The following is a 22572-nucleotide window of genomic DNA, read 5'->3' as shown; positions in this document are numbered from 1 at the left end:
CTCACACCCCAGTGCATCTCTCGAGCCCCCAGTGCATCGCTCACGCTGTTCTCTTCACGCTCAGTGACAGCTCCCTCCTCACCCAAACACTCACACACCAGCTCACACCTGTCCCCTGGTTATCCTCAAGACAGCTTTAGAAATCCATTTCTGGTGGTTTTCTTCTTCAAGCTCTCAGAGCCCTTCACAGGTACGCCATACACACTTCCACTCTAGAACTTCTATTTGTCCTTAGGATAAAGGTCAATGTGACCTTAGAGCTGAGGCAGGAGATAGATGGGCCCCAGGCTGAACAGCTGGAGTTTGTCCCCTGTGGACAGATACTCCAAGATGAAGAGGAGAAGCTAAGCCCCGCCTAGATAGAGACCACATAGTTCTCTTTCTCGAGGTCAAGGAGACCTTCCTGACTATACATGCGCAGAAAGCCTTCCTGGAGGTCGAAAAGGGAGTGATGTCACCCGACCCATAGGCCTCTTCGCTAGAATCCATCTTGGCTAAGAGAGATGCTCGCATACGTGGGAGACCCTGAGATAAACCAGATACGGACTCAGAACCAGGCAAAGCAAGATGATTGGCCAAAGGACACCTGGAAGAAACGCCCCATGTGAGCGATTCAAACTACCACGAGGGCACGACTCTCTCTCTGAGCCCACCCGTGTGTCTATCCACACATACTCTTTTTTCCTCCTAATAAACACTTTACTTGTTTCGCTACTTTCTTTTTCTTTGTGGAAATTCGTTTTCTGCAAAGCTGTACAGGCAGGGCCTTGTCACTGGCCACTGGTCTCATGAATAGGATTCAGTGTTCTCGCTGCCGCAGGCTGACTTCAATCTCTGGCTGGGAACCGAAATCCTGCTATAAGCTGCTGCAGGCCAAGGCCACCGGAGATCAGAGTCAAGCAAAGCCGAGGGAGATATACAGGAGGGCCCAGGAAGACAGGAATTTAGAATCTGGAGTAGGAACTTAGAGTAGGATCACAGGATAAATACATGTAAGTAAAGTATAAATGACAATGTCATGATAAGAGTGGTGGTTGAAATCAGCTTTGATGATCAGGTCATATGCACCTTGAATCCAGAGAATATGGGCCACAAGTGCACCCCTAGGAGAGCAGGAATTGAAGTCCCTGTAGGAAGAGCCCCTATAGATGGACACTCAACTCATCCCTCCTTGCCGTGGAAAGAATCACCCTGGACATGTGTATCCCAGATCTTGCGCCCAGGGCACATCCCTGGTCCCACGCAATCTCCATGCACTAAGAAGGGAACTCCTAAAAGCTTGGGATGGTACAATTGTTTCCTAAGTTGGAAAAGGTCTTCAACCTCCAGACAACTTAAAATTAAATACACAGCATGAATTCAAATCTCGATTCATGTTTCTGCTAAATTTGAGGATAACTGCACATATTTGGTATTGGAAGTATTTGTCATTTTAAAGAATTTAGCATTTTGGAGTCTGACAAATTTATCTTAAGATTCCAATTTCAAATGTGTACTTTATTAATTCAGACTTAGATTTTTAAGTTGAAAGGGATGAGAATTTTGCTAAGTTTGTAAATAGTATCATGATTGCCAGACTTGAAGGTTAATATCTATATAATTATTAGCTTTACTACAATTTTTTAAATATGTGGGAAGGTTTTGTATATCGGTCAGTTGCAAAACGTAGCCAAAAATTAATTAAATTTAAAAATGAGTTTAAAATAAGAAAATTCAAGTAACTAAATTATAAGAAACGCTTAAAACTAATTGCTAAATTCACTAGCTTTATAAATAATTAGAATTGTGGGCTGAACTTTTAAAAGTTTAAAGGTTAGTTTTATTTATTGCTTCAATAAATTACATAATTCGAAAATTTCTAAACTGAGAAACTGCCCTTTGGGAAACGAAAAATCTAACAGTGATTACTGTTTATATGTCTGTTTCCTGCCGCTAAACAATGAATTCATTGAGTAGAAAGCAACTACTTCCTTATATCCCCATCAGCTGGCACAAGAAAGGCCAGAAGAGTAGGCCACCCATGGTAAGTACACCAGCAGTGAATGTTTATTGCTCACAAAATGCCAGTGTGAAGTCAAATCAGGCTACACGTTGCATCTGTTTCTTTTACTTGAACCTTTGCTCTCCGCTGCTTTTGTTCACTAAAAGGACACTGCCTCTACATAATGGCCTGCCTCAGGGAACCCTGCTCCTCTGCCTGAATGTTAAACCAAAGTGCCTTTGTTTAGGGAAACATCCCGACCCTGTCCACCTGTGGATGGCTGCAAGAAAGAAATTAACACATTCCCTCCAAGAGCGGGGCCATTCCAGGGGCTATTTGCAAAACTTATGACCTTTTTGCTTTACTTCCTCATCTCCTCCCCCTCTCTGTGCTATAAAAGAAACTGGCATCCAAACCCCGATAGGATGTTTTTTTGGAGACACTAGTCTGCCATCTTCTGGGTCGGCTGGCTTTCCGAATAAAGTCGTATTCCTTGCCTCCACACCTTGTCTCCAATTCATTGGCCTGTCGTGTGGCGAGCAGAGAGAGCTCAGACTTAGTAACACCAGGACTGTGATGTGTGCTTTACTCACAGGATTTCACGGGACCCTCACCACAACCTGCGACGACCTGAAAAAGTTAAATCAAGGTCAAGTTCACAAAGCCAGGGGGAGTGTTGGAGCCAGGGCTGAATCCGGGCTCCGGGACTTCAGGGCTGCATCTTCCCTTAACTTCTCTGTTACTAGTTGAATGGATGAAATTCTTTAACGGTGGGACTTTTGACAATCGTTTGAGCTGAGGAGATCACATGCGTGTGCTGGAGACATGGGTGTGATTGTCCCGTGTGAACAAGTGACCAGGACAGAGATGGCGGATCTTGGTGGAGCTTCCTGGGACCGAGCTGAGGAACCGAAAAAGCTGAGTTTTCTTTAAAAGACAGAGAACGTGGAGCTTCTGGAAGGAAGGAGATAAGGGAAGGGATGGAGAAGAAAGCCACCTCATTTAGGGTTGGTTGACGTGAAGTGAAACCCCAAACAGCCCCCCACCGAAAGCTTGGTTATTGTGCTAATTTGTGGTAAATGATGAACAGCGAGTCCACGCTTTAATTTACCGGCTAAGTTAGCGCTCAGGGATGGACAGATACGACGGTGGCCTTTTGCATTTTGAACCTCAAGCGTGTCCTCTATTGAAGACTGTGCCGTTGGGGAGAGAATCAGACGTAAAGAGGGAAGGCTGGCTGGACCACGGGGTGCCCTGGGCCCGACGGAAAAGCCAACAGAGCCGTGTGTTGCACAGCTGGTAGCAAGTCAGGGGAATACCACACTCTGCTCAAATGGTGTTTCAGGCGTTTACCATGGTTTACCATTAAAGTATGGTCACCTTCCTACCGTACAGCACGGGGCACTCTACTCAATACTCTGTAATGACCTATATGGGAAAAGAATCTAAACAAAAGAGTGGATCTATGTGTATGTATAACTGATTCACTTCGCTGTACACCTGAAACCAACACAACGTTGTAAATCACCTATAGCCCAATAAAATTTAAAATAAACAAATAATTTTTAAAAATTTTAAGCAAAACCAAAGCATGGTCACCTTGCCTAAACCCAGCTCCCAAGACACAATGGCAACACACCTTCAAAGATGTCCCCGGCAGGGGTCACAGTGGTCGATCTCAGCAGGCGTGACACAGCCCCTGGAGGGCACCCTGGAAATCTGTGGGTGCAACCTTTGTTTGTCACAATGATGGAGGGGGACTGTGGGCATTTAGTGGGGGTGGACATAGCACAGTAAGTCAGAACACACAAATCAAGACTTGAAACATCTCACGTGATTTAAAAACCCATTTATACTCACCTGAACTGCAAATTTAACTGTTTGACAGATACAAGGGATTTCTGGTACGGGGGTTAATATATGTTGAGTTTTCTAAGAATGTGATTTACTATATAAATCTAGGGCAAATTAGATTTTGTTTTGTTCTGAACTTTACAAGAAGCTGCTCACTAATGCAGAAGCTGACATCAGGAAGAGCAATGAAGCTCTCGGCAGTTAAGTGGCCGAGATAGACGGACCCTCTCTGCAGCCCTGAAGTCAGGGAGCCTGGATTCAGCCTTCACCCCAACACTCCCTGGCTGTGTGAACTTGACCTTGATTTAACCCTTTTGGGTCATCACAGGTTGTGGTAAGGATTTCGTGAGATGGTGCGGGTAAAGCACACATCACAGTCCTGGCATTTAGTGACCAATAAATATTAACTGCTAGTGTATCATGCATGGGTGACCTACTCTTCTGGCCACATCAGGCCAGCGTACCTGTGTGCCTATGGTGACGGCCCACATGAATGCAAGCAGTTGACCACTTCGCTATGCCCTTCAGTGCAACTGTGCTCACATCATCACTGGAGTACGTGTTATTTTATTATGGGTGTATTATTCTCCTTTAATGCCTTGTTTATATGAGACAAGGCATTACGTTTTGATTACATGTTAGATAGGCTATAATAATAATACAACTTTCATAAAAGAATAATTAATAAAGGATGTATTACAAAATATAAAAAGGGGGCATCGGGTGTGACAGGAAAGAACCATCTTGGGTAAAGTATGGTTTTAGAGAAAGCAAGTATGCAACAGCATGAGTTAGGATACAAACCGATGAGAAATAGCGTTGCTAGAACACACAGATACTGTACATCACACAATTACCATGTTTTCAAATCAAATCCACCCATCTGTGTGCCTGCTGGCTGGCTTGTGGCTGGCGGAAGTATCCTCCAAACCAACAAGATATCTCTTAACTGAAGAAAAAAAGTGAAGCAGGGTTGGACTCCTTTCCCTAGAAGACTGATTCTCACGTGTTAGTGCGCATGAGGATAAACCGGCATGTTTAAGGAAAATAAAACTCCCAGGCCCTTTCATCAGATTCTTTTTTTTTTTTTCAGAGTTATCATGTAATATTGTTTTATTTTTTTCCTCCAGTTTTACTGAGATTTCATTGACATGCGTCACTGTCTCTAGAGATTCTGACTCAGCAGGTCTGGGGTGGGGCTCCACCACTTGAATTAGTAACAGGAGCCACACGCCTGAGATGCAGCGTTTCTGCACATCAGTGCTTTTCACACCACTGTGCACAAAAATCTCCCAGGGACGTTTTAAAAATGCAGATCCTGATTCAACAGGTCAGGATGGGCCTGCATTCCCAACAAGCTCCCAGGGGGTGCTGACGCTTCTGGTCCAGAAATCACACTTTTGTCCATCTGGGGACAAAAGATTCTGGAGCACGCAGAGGGGTCAGGGAGAGAACGCACTTCAGCACTCACGTTCCTCACTCCGCAAGGCTGAGACGGACATTACTGTAAATGAATAGGGCTTTCACTGACCTTCCCGCCCCACAGATTGAGGCACTGCACTGCAGTCGGCTGCATGACCAACCCTGGGCCGCCTAGGAAGGTGGTGCATTAGCTTCACCACAAACCCTGGGAGTTTTTCATCATACTGTCCTGAGGGACTTGCCGACACTGAACCAACTGTGCATCTGGATCTCGGCTGTGAGGTTGACAACTTATGCAAACAGTCCTAATTCCGAAGCGCTGGCACTCCTTTACACGGCAGGGGATCCCTGTACACCCACGTGTCTGAAACCATCTAGAGGCGGTCCTAACCGCAGGCGGGTAGAGACCTCGGCAAGTTCAGATCTGGGCAGAGGACTATGGAATTATTGCAGGTAGTCGGAGGATCCATGGCTACAGACAACGGTTTTCCATGTATGTACTATATTTTAAATGTGTGTAGAGATCATTAAGATAAACGTTTAAAAATACCCAAAGTGTGGATAAATTCAGATTAGTTATGGGACATTGTGTCTTTTCTCAATTAGTGTTTATTAAAAGGCATCATATATCACACGGGGGCTTCACAATATTCTGACCTTAAAAAGCAGTTCTCATCTTCCGGAACATTCACAAGAAGTGGCCTGACAGAAGGACACTCAAATCTTCCAGGATTTCAGAGAATAAGATATATATGTGTCAGCATTAAATATATAAATTTAAAGAAAATAATGCTCAAATTCTAGATGGCTGAATCTCTCCCTTTGTAAATCAAGAAAGAAAATGTTGGCAAAGAATCTGATCTCAGATGTTTTAATAGGGGCTCTTATGCACTATGTACAGGATTCTCTGCCAAAGGTGGCCTGGTCGCTAGTGACCCGAATGACACCAAAAACCAAGGGCAGCTCAGGGGCCACTAAACAGTGACTGTCTTGGCCGGCTTCACATCTTCAATCTCAGAAGACAGCCAGCGGTACGTGCGGTGACGTCGCAGCACCTCGATGGCCTTGAGCTCCAGGGGCGTGGCCTGAATACCCAGGTCTTCCAGGCCGGGCAGGTGAGGCAGGGTCATGTCTGTGATGTGAACCTGTGAGTAAACAAGACGCGCAGAGAGCACTGAAAAGCAGCCAGGGACACGGAGCGCTGGCTTCGCAAACGCTCCAACCCGCAAGCCGGCCCGAGTCCCGCTGCTGAGACTTCACTGGGTTCAAAGGATACGGGGCAGGGGTTGATGCCCAGAACCACTGAAAGCAGACCACAGAAAAGGGCTTGTGGAGGGAAAGGCAAGTGTCAGCTCAAGGTCTATCCGCGAGTACAAAACACAGGCTCCGGTGAGGGTTAAACAGCAGTCAGTCTGGGCTGGAGCAGAAAGGTCGTCACATCTGTGAGGCTCAGTAAAGAAACAGGGGCTGAGGCAAAACCAGCCCATCCCGAGCATCCCCTGGGCCTGTTCTCCTAGCACAGCTTTCTGCCTCGGTTTTGCTGAATCAAGATTATTCCGCGACAATCCAAGAACCTTTGTCTCCAGCTCTAACTCAACCTGGCTGACTAATGCTGACTATAGATCTAAAAATCCAAACCCACCTTGTTTGGAGGAAAGGAGGGTGAGCCCTGAGATTCCAAAGACCCCGGCTCATCCGCAAGCAAACGAAGAGGCTCGGTCTACACCCAGAGCAGCATGCACCCCCATCCTCCCACCTGAGCACGTCTGCCCATCCTTCCACCGAAGAGCTGTCAAGCTGCCTCCCCAGATCAAATCCAAAACCCAGCAGCCTGCTGCCCCAACACTTCCTCAGTGACAAATGTAAGAGGTGCATCCGGCAGACACGCTGAAGCGTCCTGGCCACCAGTTCTCCCGCCCGATCTTTCCTGAACACAGAAAGGACACCTTGGGATAACAGCTGCCTGTTCACATCTGTTCCCCAAGGACTATGTTTCCATCTTGTTAACATTTTAGCTTTTAAGTTAACATTCAGAGGACACCCTGGCTGTTGCTTGTTGGTAAAAGGCCAATAGATTTTCAAAGGTAGAGACGGCAGAATGTGTGTATTTTATTTTGTCTCCTCCCTAGAAACACTTCTACACGCAGTGGGCAAACGATCAGTGAGGGAGACCAGCTTGGAGACAGCCAGATGGGAAGGGATCAGCGCACTGCAGGGGACGAGAGGCAGCGGGAGCTGGTCCAGAGGCTACGGAAGGAATGAGCTACCCTCCTGGATCAGAGTGGGTAGAGTGGAGATGACTATTTCCTCTACCCTTCTGGAAGTGGAGAATTTTCAATGCTATTATAAACATTTTCATAGTAAAAAGCTGAATAGAAAGGTAGGAAGAGGGAGGTGAGATCGGGCACACAGCTGGTTTCCCATCAATACCTGCTGATGGGCCAGACCTGTGCTGTCCAACACGAATTTAAGAAAACTCAAATCTCATTTCTGCAGTCACACTAGCCATATTTCAGGCGTTCCACAGTCACTGTTGCTAGTGGCTACTTTCTGAACACTAGAGATGACAGAACATTTCCATCACAGCAGGAAGGATGGGGCAGTACTGTCTAGATGGGTAAGGAAAGGAAGAAATCATGGAGGATTTCCAGATTTTTGGCTTGAGCAACAGAGAGAACAGTGATATCATTAATTGAGCTGAGAGGGGCTAGGAGAGAAGCAGGTTTGCCATTGTACTCTCGGACAAGCCGTGTTTCGGATAACTATTACACAGCTAAACAGATGTGAGGCCTGCCACTGGGTGGGCGGGGAGGCCATCCAGGGCTGGAGTTGAAGCCGCTGCCAGGAGCTCACAGACAGCAGCCGGAGCCCGGGGCGAGATGAGGGTCGCTCAGAGAAAGAGCAAGGACAGGAAAGGGCTGAGGACAGAGCCCTTGGTCCCCACCGTCAGAGACCAGGGACGGAGGGTGAACCAGGGAGGCCGAGTGAGCACGAGAAGCAAGAGAATGTGGAGAGCGCAAGTGGAAACCGGGGTTTCAAGAGGACAGGAGCGGCGCCTCTGACCAATGTGGCTCACAGATGGGGTGAGGGCAGGTCAGAGTGCTGACCGCTGGAGTTGGCGGCACAGAGGTCACAGGTGACCGGGAACAGAGCCGGGTTCGGGGAGACAAGGAAATAAAAGCCAGGAGTGGGTTAGAGCAAGAAGGAGGTAAGAAGCTGTCAACCACAGGTAGAGACAGCTCTTCTGAGGAGCCTGATGCACACGGACACAGACAAACAGGGCAGCGGCCAGACACGATGGGCCCAGGGAGGGACTTTGGCCTTTAAAAACACACAGAGCTAGTGTTAAGGCTTGTCTGTCTGTACGTGGATGGAGATGATCCAGCGGAGAAAGGAAAATTGAAAATGTTAGATAGGACCCCGGAGAGCCTGGGCGTGGGTGCATTTTGTGCACGAGGATGGCAGACAAGCACGTGGAGCTAAGCCAGGCGAGCCCGTGAGCTATCTCGACACTCACTCACCCATCTCCGCGGCTCTCTGCCCGGCATCCGCCCGGGCAAGTGTTCATCACCCTCATACTCACCCGCTCCACTTTGTCCCTCGTGGTCCAGGGCTCAAACGGACTAATTTCAAAGAGTCGACCTAGCCATCTGGAAAGAGGAAAGAACACGGCACACGTGGTGAGCGTCTCTGCTCGATGTTCAAGCCAAGCAAGCAAGGGAGGCTGCCGGGGAGCCAGGAAGTCACCGCAGGTTTTTAAAGAAACGAACAAACATCCGAACCTCCTGGCCCCAGTGCCTGGGAGGTCGCCTCGCCTTTCACGCCAACGGCCTCATCTCCTCCCTGTGGCTCTCCCAGGCGCCCACCAAAGGGACAGTGAATCGGAAAAGCTTACAGTACAGCTGCCTCAGCAACGAGACAAACGCAAAAGATCCAACGTCCAGCGACACCTGTCACATTCAATCAAAGTTAAGCCCCAGACGTTCAAACAGGCTTCTGTCAAGGACACAGGGCGAGCCAGGTGGTATGCAAGATAGAAAGCGTGAGCCTTAAAAGTAGGGGACCCGAGAGAACCAAAAAATCCAAAAGTAAGGAGATGCCTAAGATCTACGGTTCAAATGAGGAAGCCAAGAGAAAACCCGGACAAGAGGGGCCTCCTGCTTCCTCAGCACCATCTCTTCACCCTACTGAAACCCGGGGTCTCCTTATCTGCCACCTGAGTTCCGTCTCACGTGTCTTCAGGACAGGGAGGCCCCTAGGAGTTCCTCGGGGCCCCCACAGAGGACTGGAGGCAGAGCTGGGAGCATGTGCTTTGAGCAGCAACCACCCCTACGGCCAGGCCGGCTCTGCTCTTATCTGATTGTCCTAATGGGCCTTTAGGTCAAAAGTCATCAAACCCAGGGTTCCGCAGCTTTTTAAAGACCTGAAAAACATCCCAAAGGGAGGCATAAAAAAGTGAAAAAGGGAGCTGAAGATTGGTCAGAATTTCTCCAGGAACACAGCAAGCCTCAGATTCCAGCCGACCTGTTCCAATGGCCAAAAAAAGGCCACTTCGCTGGCTTACAAAAACGAAACAAAACACACCGCTTACAATCCTCTGCTCTGGTCCTACGCTAACAGATCACCTCCAGTCTGTATTTTTGGGTCCTCGGGGGCCACGCCATGGCCATATGCCAGCTCCAGGATAAGCCTCAGGCGTAGGCACAACCGCGAAAGCAGCTCCCTGCAAACTGGCTGATACCCCTCCACTGCCCCGAGGCCCCCGCCACAAATGACCTCACCGCTAGCTCCAGTCGATGCCCTTTGGTCTTTATCTTACCTGACTTTTCTACAGCATTTCATTCCATAAACATTAACAAAAGGCCTACTGTGTGCCTAACACCGTTCTAGGTGCTGAAGACACAGATGTGAACAAAATAGCAAAGCTCCTCTCCTTAAACGGCATTCCCTCCTTAAAGCACGCCCTTTCCTTTGGTGCCCAGGAGGCCAAAGTCTCTCCATTTCTCACTTGAGCCTCTGGTTACTCTCTTCTAGCCCCCCTGACAAACTGCTCTTGCTCCGCTGGTCCTTTAAATGGAGATACTCCTCAGCCCTGCTCTTCCACTCAGTCCCCACTCTGCCCCGCTCACCTCGGAGTCGCTGGGAGTGTTAAATGAGAGGAAGAAGGCAGCCTGAAAGACGGAACACTCCCAACAAACATTACCATCACACTGCCTTCTAACTGTCATCTCTCTGATACTTCTGTTAGGTCAGAAGCTTTTCTGAGGGTTTACTGTAACATCCTGAGTGCCTGGTACATTGCCTAAGACCCAGTTGTCAACAAGAAATGTTTGTTGAATGACTGAATGACCAAACGAATGAAGAAGTGAGCTGCTGTGTTGCTTCATCAGTCAATCTCTGGCAAACTGGATGTGAAAAGTCTCCCTGACCAGGACCTCAGTGTGTGATCATTCCAAGATGCTAAACCTACAGAGGGGAGAAGTGAAGCAAGAAGCAGGAACAGCAAATAAGGCAACTGCAGGAAGCGGCTGAATTGACCTGGCTCCTTTCCCCAACCCCGGGATCAGACTGCCTTAATGAAGGAGGGCCCCTTTCCCCTCCTGGGTGAGTGGATGAAACAGAGGGAAACTTGATTGCTCCTTCACATGACCTGCCAAGCAAGACGCTGCCAATTAAACCCAGTGGCTTCTAACAGGAGAATCTGAAGACCTGCAGATTCAACCTTCCAACACAGTGTTTTTCTCACCCACAAATCAACATTCCCTTTCTTAGACTCCTCTGGCTCTTTCCTAGATGACTGTCAAGATATCAGAAGCACCTCCTGGTTACAGATTCCCAGATTTCACTGCAATGGACGTACTCCCTCTAACCCCTGGGTGGGAGCATTACAAATGAAGTCTCTAGTTAGCTCTTTTCTAGAAGGCACAAAAAGTAGCGCTTTACTTACTGATAGACAAAATGTGGCAAAGGGTATGCCAGGAAGGGTCTGTGAGCCACGGCAAAGATGTATTGCACCAGGTCAAAGAGGACGTACCGACTGGGCCTACAAACAGAAAATTCACAGTTCTTCAGATTATTTGCTCCTCACAAACTTTCGTTCTTAGTTTTACAAAATAACATCTTTCTTATGAAAAAGGAAACACATAAGCACTATAGGAAATACAGATTAGCACAAAGAAAAACCACCCACCAAAGATGAAGTTAATAAACTTAATATATAATAATAAACTTAACTTCTCATCCCCTTATATTTAAATTTAATTTAATTTATTTAAAAATTTCATTGATTTATTTACTTTTATTTATTTATTTTTTGGCTGCATTAGGTCTTCGTTGCTGCGCGTGGTCTTTCTCTAGTTGCAGCGAGCGGGGGCTACTCTTCATTGCAGTGTGCGGGCTTCTCATTGCAGTGGCTTCTCTTGTTGTGGAGCATGGGCTCTAGGTGTAGGCTTCAGTAGCTGTGGCACACGGGCTTAGTTGCTCCGTGGCACGTGGGATCTTCCTGGACCAGTGATCGAACCCGTGTCCCCTGCATTGGCAGGCGGATTCCTAACCACTGCGCCACCAGGGAAGTCCCTCATCCCCTTCTACATTTTTTGCTTTTATAAATGTAAGATCACACAGGTCATCGTATTCTGTAATGTCTTTTTCATTTAACGTTAAATCCCAATCATCTTTCTGTGTCACTAAATATTCTAGTGCATGCTTAATGGTTGCCCGTATTGTATTGCAGGTAATCATAATTATTGTATCACCAATTCTCAGGTTTTGGATATTTAAGCTACTAAAAATATTTTTCTTTTTTAAAATAATGTTTTAATGAACATTCTTGTTGCAAATGTTTCTATATATCCATAATTATGTATCTGTAATATATTCTAGAAATAGAACTAGCTCAAAGTATATTTTGACATTTTAAGGCTTTTATCAAACCTCTTCCAAAGAGGTTATATCAACTTAATAGAAAATGCTAGTACGCCCCTCACCAAAAATGAGTTTAGTCATAAAAAAATGAGCAAACAAAATTTTGTTCATCTGCCAGGTAGAAAAAGGTACCTCAACATTTTAATTAGCATTACTTTAATATTAGAGATTAATTTTTTTCTTCATATATTTTTGGCCATTTACATTTATTGCTTTTCTCTCTTTCCTCCTGGAGTCTCTTTCTATAAGAATGGTTTGTAAAAATTTTTATATTTTAATGATACAGTTGGAAATATCTTTTATTGTTTATATTACTGCCTTTTAATGTTTAATTGTCTTGTGGCATACAGAAGTTTAAACAGTTCATTTAATCAAAACTACTGACTTCTTTTACTTCACTGTTTGGTTTTATGTTTAGAAAATCCCTCTATAGTCACTAGTGACATAAATAAATGTCCACATATTTATTCTAATGCTTTGGTTTTTTACCCATAAAATAAGTCATCCTGCCATGTATTTTTGTATTAATACAGGATAAAGATGTTATCAACATTTACTGAAAAATCTACCCTTTCCCCATATTTTGAAATATCACCCTTATCACACTCTATTCTTACATATATTTGAGACTGTTTCTGGACTTCCCGTTCTATTCCACCGATCTGAATAGTATAACCCAGTTTTAGTAACTATTATTGCTTATAACACACTTTAATATCTCTTCACCCATTTCCTAATCTCTTTGCCTTAGAAAGCCTGTGACAGCTGAGAGCTGAATTAAGGCAATTCTGTGAGAACCTCATCATTCTGACATTTTCACAAAAAAAACCCACCCCAAAACAAAAAAAAAAACAAAAAAGAAAATGTCAGCTAGGGGAACTACCAGACAAAGCCCTCAGATAGCTTCCTTCAAGTTCCAGAAATCACTGCATATAATACATGCTATGCCAAAGAACAACTGCAATCTTCATGATGACAAGCAGTCCTGGTATCTTGGGCAAACTAACTATGTCATACACTTGCTCTTCAGCTCTTCTAAAGCCCTTTGTGTTCCATTAACTGTGACTCCAAGACTGGTCTACGTGCCCCTGCTCAGAGAAAGGTACACTGAAGGCCGTGTCCTTCCCAGCTTAGATCTCACGGTTCCACACTGTAGTCATTCCTCTGCAAATATCCTCAGCAAAACCTTGTCCCCAGCACCTCTCCACTATCCTAGCACAGCAAAACCCCTTCTCGGGTTAATCCAAGTATCTGCCTTCTTTGTGCCTGAACCCCCAGCAAGACACAGTTGCAGAGAAAACAGCCCTGGGCTAACTGGCTTCCCCTTACATTTCTGATCATGAATTTCAAGGGGAAGGCTCAGCTCTGCTTTGCAGTCCTACTGTGCGCTCCCAGGAGTGCTCTTTTCCTCTTCTCTCAGGGAGTGCTTCCTATCTTCTTCTCCATCCTCAAATTTTCCATATACCTCTCTCACCCACCCCATCCTGCCTTTTAGCTGATGATCTTGTCTTTTCATCTTTTTCTTAATGATGTCTTATGAAGTACGGAAGTTTTTAATTTCAGTGAAGTGTAATTTATCCATTTTTTTCTTTGATGGAGTATGCTTTTGATGTCGTATCTACAAAATCTTTGCCTAACCCCAGGTCTAGAAGATTTTTAAACGTTTCTTCCAAAAGTTTTATAGTTTAACCCTTACAGTTAGGTCTTGGATCTATGTTAATTTTTTGATGTATGCTGTGAAATCAGAATCTATGTTCATCTTTTTGCATGTGGATAGTACCATTGTTGAAAAGATTATCATTTCCCCATTGCAATATCAAGGCACCTCTGGCAAAAATCTATCGTCCATAAACATAAAGGCTGATTTCTAGGCTATCAATTCTGTTTAATTGACTTCTTTGTCTATTCTTATGCCAGTACCACATTGTCTCTATAATTATAGCTTTCAAGTAAGTTTTGAAATTGGAAAGCTTAAGTGCTCCAACTTTATTTTTCTTTGTCAAAATGGTTTTGGCTATTGTGGGTCTTTTGCATTTCCGTATAAATTTAGAATCAATTTGTCAATTTCTGCAAAAAAGCATGCTCAAATTTTGATAAGATCGAGTTGAATATACAGATCAATTGGGGAAAATTGCCATTTTAACAATATTGACTCTTCCAACCCGTGAACATGAAATGTCTTTCCATTTACTTAGGTCTTCCTTCATTTTCCTCCTCAATGTTAGGTGATTTTCAGTATATAAGTCTTGTATTTCTTTTGTTAAATTTATACCTAAGTATTTTATTTTTTTGATGCTACTGTGAATAAAATTATTTTCTTTATTTTCAGACTGTTCATTTGCTAATGTATGGAAACTGATCTTTATATATTGATATTGTGCCTTGTAACCTTGCTGAACTTGTTTACTGGTTCTCAGTTTTGTGTATGTATGTGTGTATCAACAGATATTAAATGGACGATTGATAAAATGAACCAACATCATGTAATTAATAACTACGAAAAAACTACGAGCAAAATTAAATTCAGGCCTCTGCCTTAGCCTCAGGGAAATAAACAAAGTTTTCCCCTGGGGCTGAAGAGAAGTGTGCATGCACATTTACAATATTGCAAGAAAAAATGCCTACACTTCCCTGTGTATCTTACTTTTCCCACCACTGTGTCAGATAAGTATGACCTACTGCCGCCTGGCAAAGAGGCTGGACTGGCTGGGCAAAGGTAAAGAGGACAATGGCTAACTCATCCCAGAGCATCTCCACTGAGCAGTAAGCAGAGTCTATAAAACCATTTCTGCTCATCTATTCCTCGGAATCCTGGTCTAAATATCTCTTGACTAGAACCTGGTATCTTTTGAGCCTAGTGTTTTATGGAAACCGTGCTGAACACTTTTTTTGTAAATAATTTTCCTAGAGTATATAACTGATTATACACTAATGTACTAAATTGGGAACTCAGGGAGACATACATCTTCCAGCAGCTGGTTGACATGGAAACACAATACAGAGTTTTTTGCACTGAAAAAAAACTTTACTAAACTAAATCTATAGTGATAATGAAACGTGACAATATATGAATCCATAATGCTGGGAAAATATACCACGTCTCCTGGCTTGGAGAGCAGAATGCCTTTTCTCAAGAAGCAAGTAGGATTCTGGGCCAATTATTAGGTGAATTTGGTACTTTTCCACTGGGCAGATTGAGTCTTAGTGTTTTGTTTTTTTAATTTATTTTATTTTAATTTATTTATTTTTGGCTACGTTCGGTCTTCGTTGCTGCGCGCGGGCTTTTCTCTTAGTTGCAGTGAGCGGGGGCTACTCTTCATTGCTGTGTGCGGGCTTCTCATTGTGGTGGCTTCTCTTGTTGCGGAGCACGGGCTCTAGGCGTGCAGGCTTCAGTAGCTGTGGCTCAGGGGCTCTAGAGCACAGGCTCAGTAGTTGTGGCGCACGGGCTTTATTGCTCCGCGGCATGTGGGATCTTCCTGGACCAGGGCTCGAACCTGTGTCCCCTGCACTGGCAGGCGGATTCTTAACCACTGCGCCACCAGGGAAGCCCGGGTCTTAGTGTTTTAGTTTTAATTAATTCAGTAAAAAGGTCCTAAACCTAGCTGTGAGATGACTGAATAATTTCAGGTGAGTCACATAGCTTAACTGTGCCCCATTTTTCCCGAGAGCGAATTTCAACAAAGAGAGCATATAACAAATGATCAGTCTTGCAAAGCCCTAGAAGCTGTACCCTAAGCCAGCCATTTCCAACCTTCTGGGGCATCGTGATAATCTAGCAAAATTAATTTGATTTTGCAACTGTACTTATTCCCTAAAAGTGTTTTGTTTGATTCTCCTTTGATATATTAAAAACATCACTGGAGTAGCACAAAACCATCCTTGGGGGTCACTGAACTAAGGCTACGTAATAGTCTAGGGCAGGGGTTCTCAGACTTTGGTGACAGAAGAATCATTTACTCAAGCAGATTCCTAGGTTCCCTCAATTCGGACTTAATATAAGCATTCAGGAGCTTCTGATAATGATGGCCTTTGGATGGTTCTTTGAGATATACTGGCCTCAGGGCCAAGACAGTAAGGTTTCTGGAATAAATATCATCCAAGAAAGACACTGAAAAATGCAACCGACAGACCTGTGAGCGCATGTTTAGAAATCATTGTTGTCGTAAATCACGGTTCTTTCATTTTAACAGGCTGCACTATTTTAAAGTCAAACTCCAGCCACCTACCCAACAAAGGCAAAAGTTTTCCCTCTGGCATCTGGATCCTTAATTGCATTAACAATTCCTTTGGTGACATCCACAATCTACAAGAAATTATAACACATGTTTAAGTAACTGTTGAAAGAGAGAGAAACAGAGAGATGGGGGAGAGAAAGGAAGAAAGGGAGGAGGGGAGGGAGGAAGGAAGGAAAGCAGGCCACATGGATCACAACAACAACAGAATGATAAGATTAAGATGATGTCATTGTCTTTTCAGAACGCTCCTAAAAGAACCCACATCTCAAGAGCTCAATAACCTCCACATGGGAGGGTCACCTGAATACCTTCTCCAGTTAGCCTCGCGGGCATCCAGGCCTCTCCACCGGCTCCAAACTCACCCCCTCCTCCTCCTCCTCTCGCTGTCACTGTGCTATCACAAACCATTAGTCCAAACAACGTGGAACTGCCAATATTCTACCATTTTGAAATTTAAAAATAATAATAATCTTACATGATTTCAGACCCCGTGGTTTTCACTAGGGGTGATTTTGGCCCCCAAGGGACATCGGCAAATGCCTGGAGGCAGTTTTAGTTGTCACAGCTTGGGGGGTGCTACTGCCACCTGGTGGCTGGAGGCCAGGAATGCGGCCACACATTCCACAGCAGCCGCCACGGCAAAGCGTTACTGGCCCAGGAAGTCCACAATGCCCCAGTTGAGAGACCCTGGTTCAACACAACATGGACTCCAACATGCTCTCTTACCTCTGGGCCCCTGTACACACCGCTCCCTCTGCATGTGAATCATCTGTAGGGTCTCACGTAAGATGTCATTTCCTTGGAGGCCTTCCCTGACCCTCAAGTCTGGAGTAGGTGTCCTCTGACATATTTACGTAAAACCCTCTCCTGTCGTAGCACTTATCACGCTGCATGACAATTGTTTTGCTGACCTGCCTCTGACCATCTTGAGGACAGCAACGTGTGTCTGTGTCATTAGCATCTCAATATTCCCAGTGACGTGCGGTGTGCCTAGCACATTAAGGGCTCAATACAGTTTTCTTAAATGAATGAACAAGTGAAGACAGAGAATACATGTACCTCTTAGGTAAACTGAGAGGCAACCAGTCAAAGCAAGCTGACAAAGGTGAAAATGACGGAATTAAGGATTAGGATAAAACTGGAAAACTGATCACCTGACTCTTGAATTCAGAGAAAGCTCCTTTATCCAGGGTACTTACATATACTGGTTGTTTCACTGTCTTCTTGCCCAAGGAAATAAGAGGGACACCACCAAACCATCGAATACCTGGCGGAAGAAAGACAACATTCTTAGAAGGCCTAGGCTGCCTGAAGACCCACGCATCTCCAGGTGCCCCAAGCTGGCATAACCATTTTGCGTAGTAAAAATAAGGAAATAAATGTAGCTGACTCTGAGGCAGTTAATGGTCCTACGAGGGGCAGCCATTTGTTTTTCACACAACAAACATACAAAGTAAAAGGGCCAAATACTTAGGGACACAAAGAACAAGGGAAAGTAGTCAGGCGGCTTGTCTACCTGTCCTCCACTCTGCAGTGCTAAGCGCATGGCCACTCCCAAGACTGCACTCTACCTGCACCCTATTCTAACCAACAGGTCAGCAATACAACTAACCCAGAGAAAGATGCAGGTGAAAATAGGAATTTAGTGTATGATGAATGCAGTACCACAAATACGTAGAGAATGGAAGTATTTAATAGATGACGCTGAGATAATCATTCTACTCTCTGAAGGAAAAAAACAAAAAAGAAATGGCTCACATCTTGCCATAAGCCAAAACAAAATCCCAAGTGGCTTAAATGTAAAGGTAAAAAAAGATTTTCTTAAAAAAACTTTTTTTTTTTTTTTTTTTTGGCCACGCCACGCGGCTTCTGGGATCTTAGTTCCCGGACAAGGGACTGAACCTGTGCCCCCTGCAGTGGAAGCATGGAGTTCCCACCACTGGACCACCAGGGAAGTCCCTTAAAAAAAACTTTTAATAGTAGAAATTATTTATAAGAGCATCCAAAAGAACAAAATACTTAGGGAAAGACTAAACCAAGTTGGTTAAAGACTTGCACACTGAAAACTACAAAACATTGCTGAAAGAAATTTAAAAAGACACAAATGGAAAGACATCCCATGTTCATGGATTGGAAAACTTAGTATTGTTAAGATGTCAATACTACCCAAAGCAGTCTACAGATTTAATGCAATCCCTATCCAAATCCCAATGGTGTTTTTTGCAGAAAGACAGGAAACTCCATTCTAAAATTCATACGGAATATGGACACCCCAAATAGCCAAAACAATCTTGAAAAAGAAAAGAAAAAGAGTTGGAGGTTTCACACTTCCTGATTTCAAAACTTACTACAAAGCTACAGTAATCAGAACAGTGTATAGTGATCAAAACAGTGGCATAAAGACAGACATAGACCAATGGAATGGAATAGAGAGATATAATCATTGCACATCTGGCCAAAAAATTTTTGACAAGGTGCCAGCACCATTCAAAGGAGAAATGATAGTCTTTTCAACAAATGATGCTGGGAAAACTGAATATCCATAGGCTAAAGAATGAAAGTGAACCTTACCTCACACCATACACAAAAATTAACTCAAAATGGATCAAAGACCAAAACATAAGAGCTAAAAGTACAAAACCCTGAGAAGAAAACACAGGGGAAAAGCTTCACGACAACGGATTTAGCAATGACTTCTTGGCTATGACACCAAAAGTATAGGCAACAAAAGTAAAAATAGATAAACTGGACTACATCAGAATTAAAAACTTCTGTGAAACAAAGGACACAATTAACAGTGTAAAAATGCAACCTATAGAATGAGAGAAAATGTTTGCAAATCATATGTCTGATAGGAAGGGGGTTACTATCCAAAATGTATAAAGAACTCCTACAATTCAACAATGACAAAGAACCACCCAATTAAAATATAAGCAGAGGACATGAATAGACATTTCTCCAAATAAGATATACAAATGGACAACAAGCACGTGAAAAGATGCTCAACATCACTAATCATTAGGGCAAAACCATCAGATATTACCTCATACCCATTAGGATGGATACTATCAAGAAACAGAAAATAACAAGCGTTGACGGGGATATGGAAAAATTGGAACCTTGTGCACTGTTGGTGGAAATGTAAAATGGTACAGACATTAAGGAAAAACACATGGTAGTTCCAAAAATTAAAAACAGAACGATATGCTCCAGCATTTTCACTTCTGGATATATATCCCAGAGAACTGAAAGTAGGGTCTCAAAGAGATATTTGTACACCCATGTTCATAGCAGCATTATTCAGATAAAATAATGCAAAGGTGGAAGCAACCCAAGTGTCCACTGACAGACGAATGGATAAACAAAATGTGGTCTATACATACAATGGATTATTATTCAGCTTAAAAGGAAGGAAATCCTGTCACATGCTACAACATGGATGGACCTTGAAGACATTATACTAAGTGAAATAAGCTAGTCACAAAAAAGACAAACACTGTCTGATTCCACTTATATGAAGTACCTGGAGTAGTCAAATTCATAGACAGAAAGTAGAATGGTGTTGCCAGGGGCTGGGGGGAGGGGGGAATGGGAAGTTGTCTGATGGATACAGAGCTTCAGTTTTGCATGATGAAAAGAGTTCCGGAGATTGTTTGCAGTACAACGTGAATACACATAACGGTACTGAACTGTACACTTAGAAATGGTTAAGACTGTGTGGTCTGCTCGGACTGCCACAATAAAATACCACAGACTGAGTGGCTTATTTAAACAAGAGAAATTTATTTTCTCATAGCTCTGGACGCAGGAAAGTCCAAGATCAAGGTATCGGCTGATCTGGTTCCTGGTGAGAGCTCTCTTCCTGGCTTACAGGCAGCCGGCTACGTTCTCACATGGCTTTTCCTCAGGGCACACAGGGAGGGAGAGAATGATCTCTCTCTTCCTCTTTTCCTAAGGCCACTAATCCTGCGGGTTAGGACCCCACTCTTATGACCTATCACATGTGTCTGACAAAGTAGGATGCTACCTCTTTGTCTTTCAAAACCAACACCTAAGTGACTTGGAAAACAGACTGAAAGTGAGGCAGCACTAAGAAAACCGGGGCTTCGTAGGCCAAGTATAAATGAGGCACTGACCCCATGCCAGGTGCTGTAACATGAGCTAGCTACTCCACTAACCAGCGCACTGGTCCTCCGGTGGACGTCATCATGTTCATCTTAACAGATGAAGAAGCTGCTATAGTCAAAGACCTGCCAGAGTCCCAGAGCTGGTTAGTCCCAGGACCCAATTCATAGTCAGGTCTCGAACTCCCAAGTCCATGCTCCCTCCAGGCATCTAAGCTGCTTCTTGTGATACAGAGTGACGAAGATCACGAGAGGGACCATGCTGACTGGAAAAAGAGAACCTTTGGGGAGAAAAAGGCAACTCGAGGAGAAAAAATTTCAACCTCCATCTTCCAGTCAGTGAACATAGTTTGCTTGTGATTAACTTCAACCTGGTTAACCAGCATTCCTCCTCCTACTATTAAGGAAGAAGACCTACTTGCAAAATAATTGAGGAATCTATCCTCTCTTCCAAAGATGTCCGATGGCTTTATGATGGTAGCTTCTGGAAACGTGTCTCTCACTTCTTTCTCTCCAGCAGCCTTAACAACCAAACACAACAGAGTTCTGCGGTGAGTTAACGAAGCTCCCACTCCTTCCACTATGGGGACGCTACACATATTTCAAGGTCGTATTTCCTCCCGGTTAAGGGAATCATGTCATTCATAACACTCAGCGACAGTCCCCCCCGACCCCGCCCTTAGATTCAGTTTCGCTTTCCACAATTTCAGTTACCCGCGGTCAACTGCGGTCCAAAAATATTAAACAGAAAATTCCAGAAATAATTCGTGTGCTGTTCTGAGCGGCGTGATGAAATCTCAAGTCATCCTGCTCAGCCCTGCTGGCACGTGAATCTCATATCGTCACAAGAAGAAGGGGGAGTACAGTCCGCAGGTATTGAGTGAGAGAACGGGGGGCCATTCATGAAACATTCATAAACATTCATGAAATTTTTATTATAGTCTATTGTTATAACTGTTTATCAGTAGTTATTGTTGTTAATCTCTTACTGTACCTAATTCATACACGAAACTTTATCACAGGTATGTGCATATAGGAAAAAGCAAAGTATATATGGGGTTCGGTACCATCTTCGGTGTCAGGCATCCACTGGGGGATTTGGAATACATTCCTCATGGCAAGGAGGAGACAAGTCTACGCAAAAATTTTTTTTAAAATACTAACACATAAAAACGCTCCACCTCTTATAGCTCTTGCTGGGTTTCTTCCCATATTTATTCTAAGGAAGACTATGCGGAAGAAGAAAGAAGGAAAATCAGAGTAGACTCACTTCCTAGACAAGGTGCAGATACCAGCACCTGGTTCAGCCATCCTGCCTACCCGCACCCGCTGGGGGTGACATCAGAGCCCCGGTGGCCTTGGACCTCCGTTTCTTTGAGCTTCTCCACTCCAGGGACCTCGTCTTCACCCCACTTCAGCCACTCTCCACTTGGAGGCCTCAGACCAGAACAACCCAAGTGCCCCTCCTCTGAGCCCTACATGAAGACGTGCCGCTTTCAGATGACCAGCTCCTGGGCTGCCAGCCTGCTTGTTCTCTGCTCCTCTGCTCCTGAGATGTGTTCCTTCAACTTCTCGGGGACCCCATTCCACTGGGTCTGCCCTCCTCCACACCAATCCCTCCGAACGTCCCTTGCCCCAGATTAGATTCCATGGCCCAACTTGTCCATCACTCTCTTAGCGATACTGTAGACTACCTGTCCCCTTGTCCTTTACTCCACCCACCAGGCAAAAATCCCAATCCTGGAAGAACCCCACTAGCCTCCTTCTTTAAGCCACGCACTCCTGCTGCCTTCAGAGCTACAGGAAAATAAACAAGTACAAATCATCAATTGGTAACACATAAATTCCTGTCCCCAGTTTTAACCGGGCTCGTAACATTTCCCAGAAATAGGGTTTCCTTCTAATTAGTTTACATTTCCAGTTGACAAATTTCAAACCTTTTCTGTTCTATTCAAGTTTCTCCCTTACTTTCCCCTCTTCCTTCCAGTAAATGACTTCATCTTCTAATTCGAGGAGAAAGTACAGCAGCAGA

At 44.4% G+C, this 22572-nt stretch overlaps 1 protein-coding gene across 2 annotated transcripts in view; it reads right to left on the bottom strand.

The window, feature by feature from the left end:
- Positions 1-6112: 6112 nt before the first annotated feature.
- Positions 6113-22572, bottom strand: part of NDUFA9 (NADH:ubiquinone oxidoreductase subunit A9) — a 29781-nt gene continuing 13321 nt past the window's right edge. Inside the window, exons 6-11 of one of the 2 annotated variants that reach the window (XM_022577352.3) lie at positions 20959-21061; positions 17616-17683; positions 16408-16484; positions 11205-11300; positions 8841-8907; positions 6113-6402 (exon numbers count right to left, since the gene is read on the bottom strand). In XM_022577352.3, coding sequence (XP_022433060.1) covers positions 6232-6402; positions 8841-8907; positions 11205-11300; positions 16408-16484; positions 17616-17683; positions 20959-21061 — 582 coding nt within the window. In that variant the 3' untranslated portion in view covers positions 6113-6231. The other variant, XM_089920163.1, reaches the window with a different exon arrangement.

The sequence above is a fragment of the Delphinapterus leucas genome, chromosome 11 (genome assembly GCF_059928025.1).
Source record: "Delphinapterus leucas isolate spDelLeu-1000000601 "Yukka" chromosome 11, BTC_Dleu_Yukka2, whole genome shotgun sequence".
Classification (NCBI taxonomy): Eukaryota; Metazoa; Chordata; class Mammalia; order Artiodactyla; family Monodontidae; genus Delphinapterus; species Delphinapterus leucas.
Note: the sequence above shows the minus strand (reverse complement) of the source record. Positions and strands in the feature narration are given on the sequence as shown.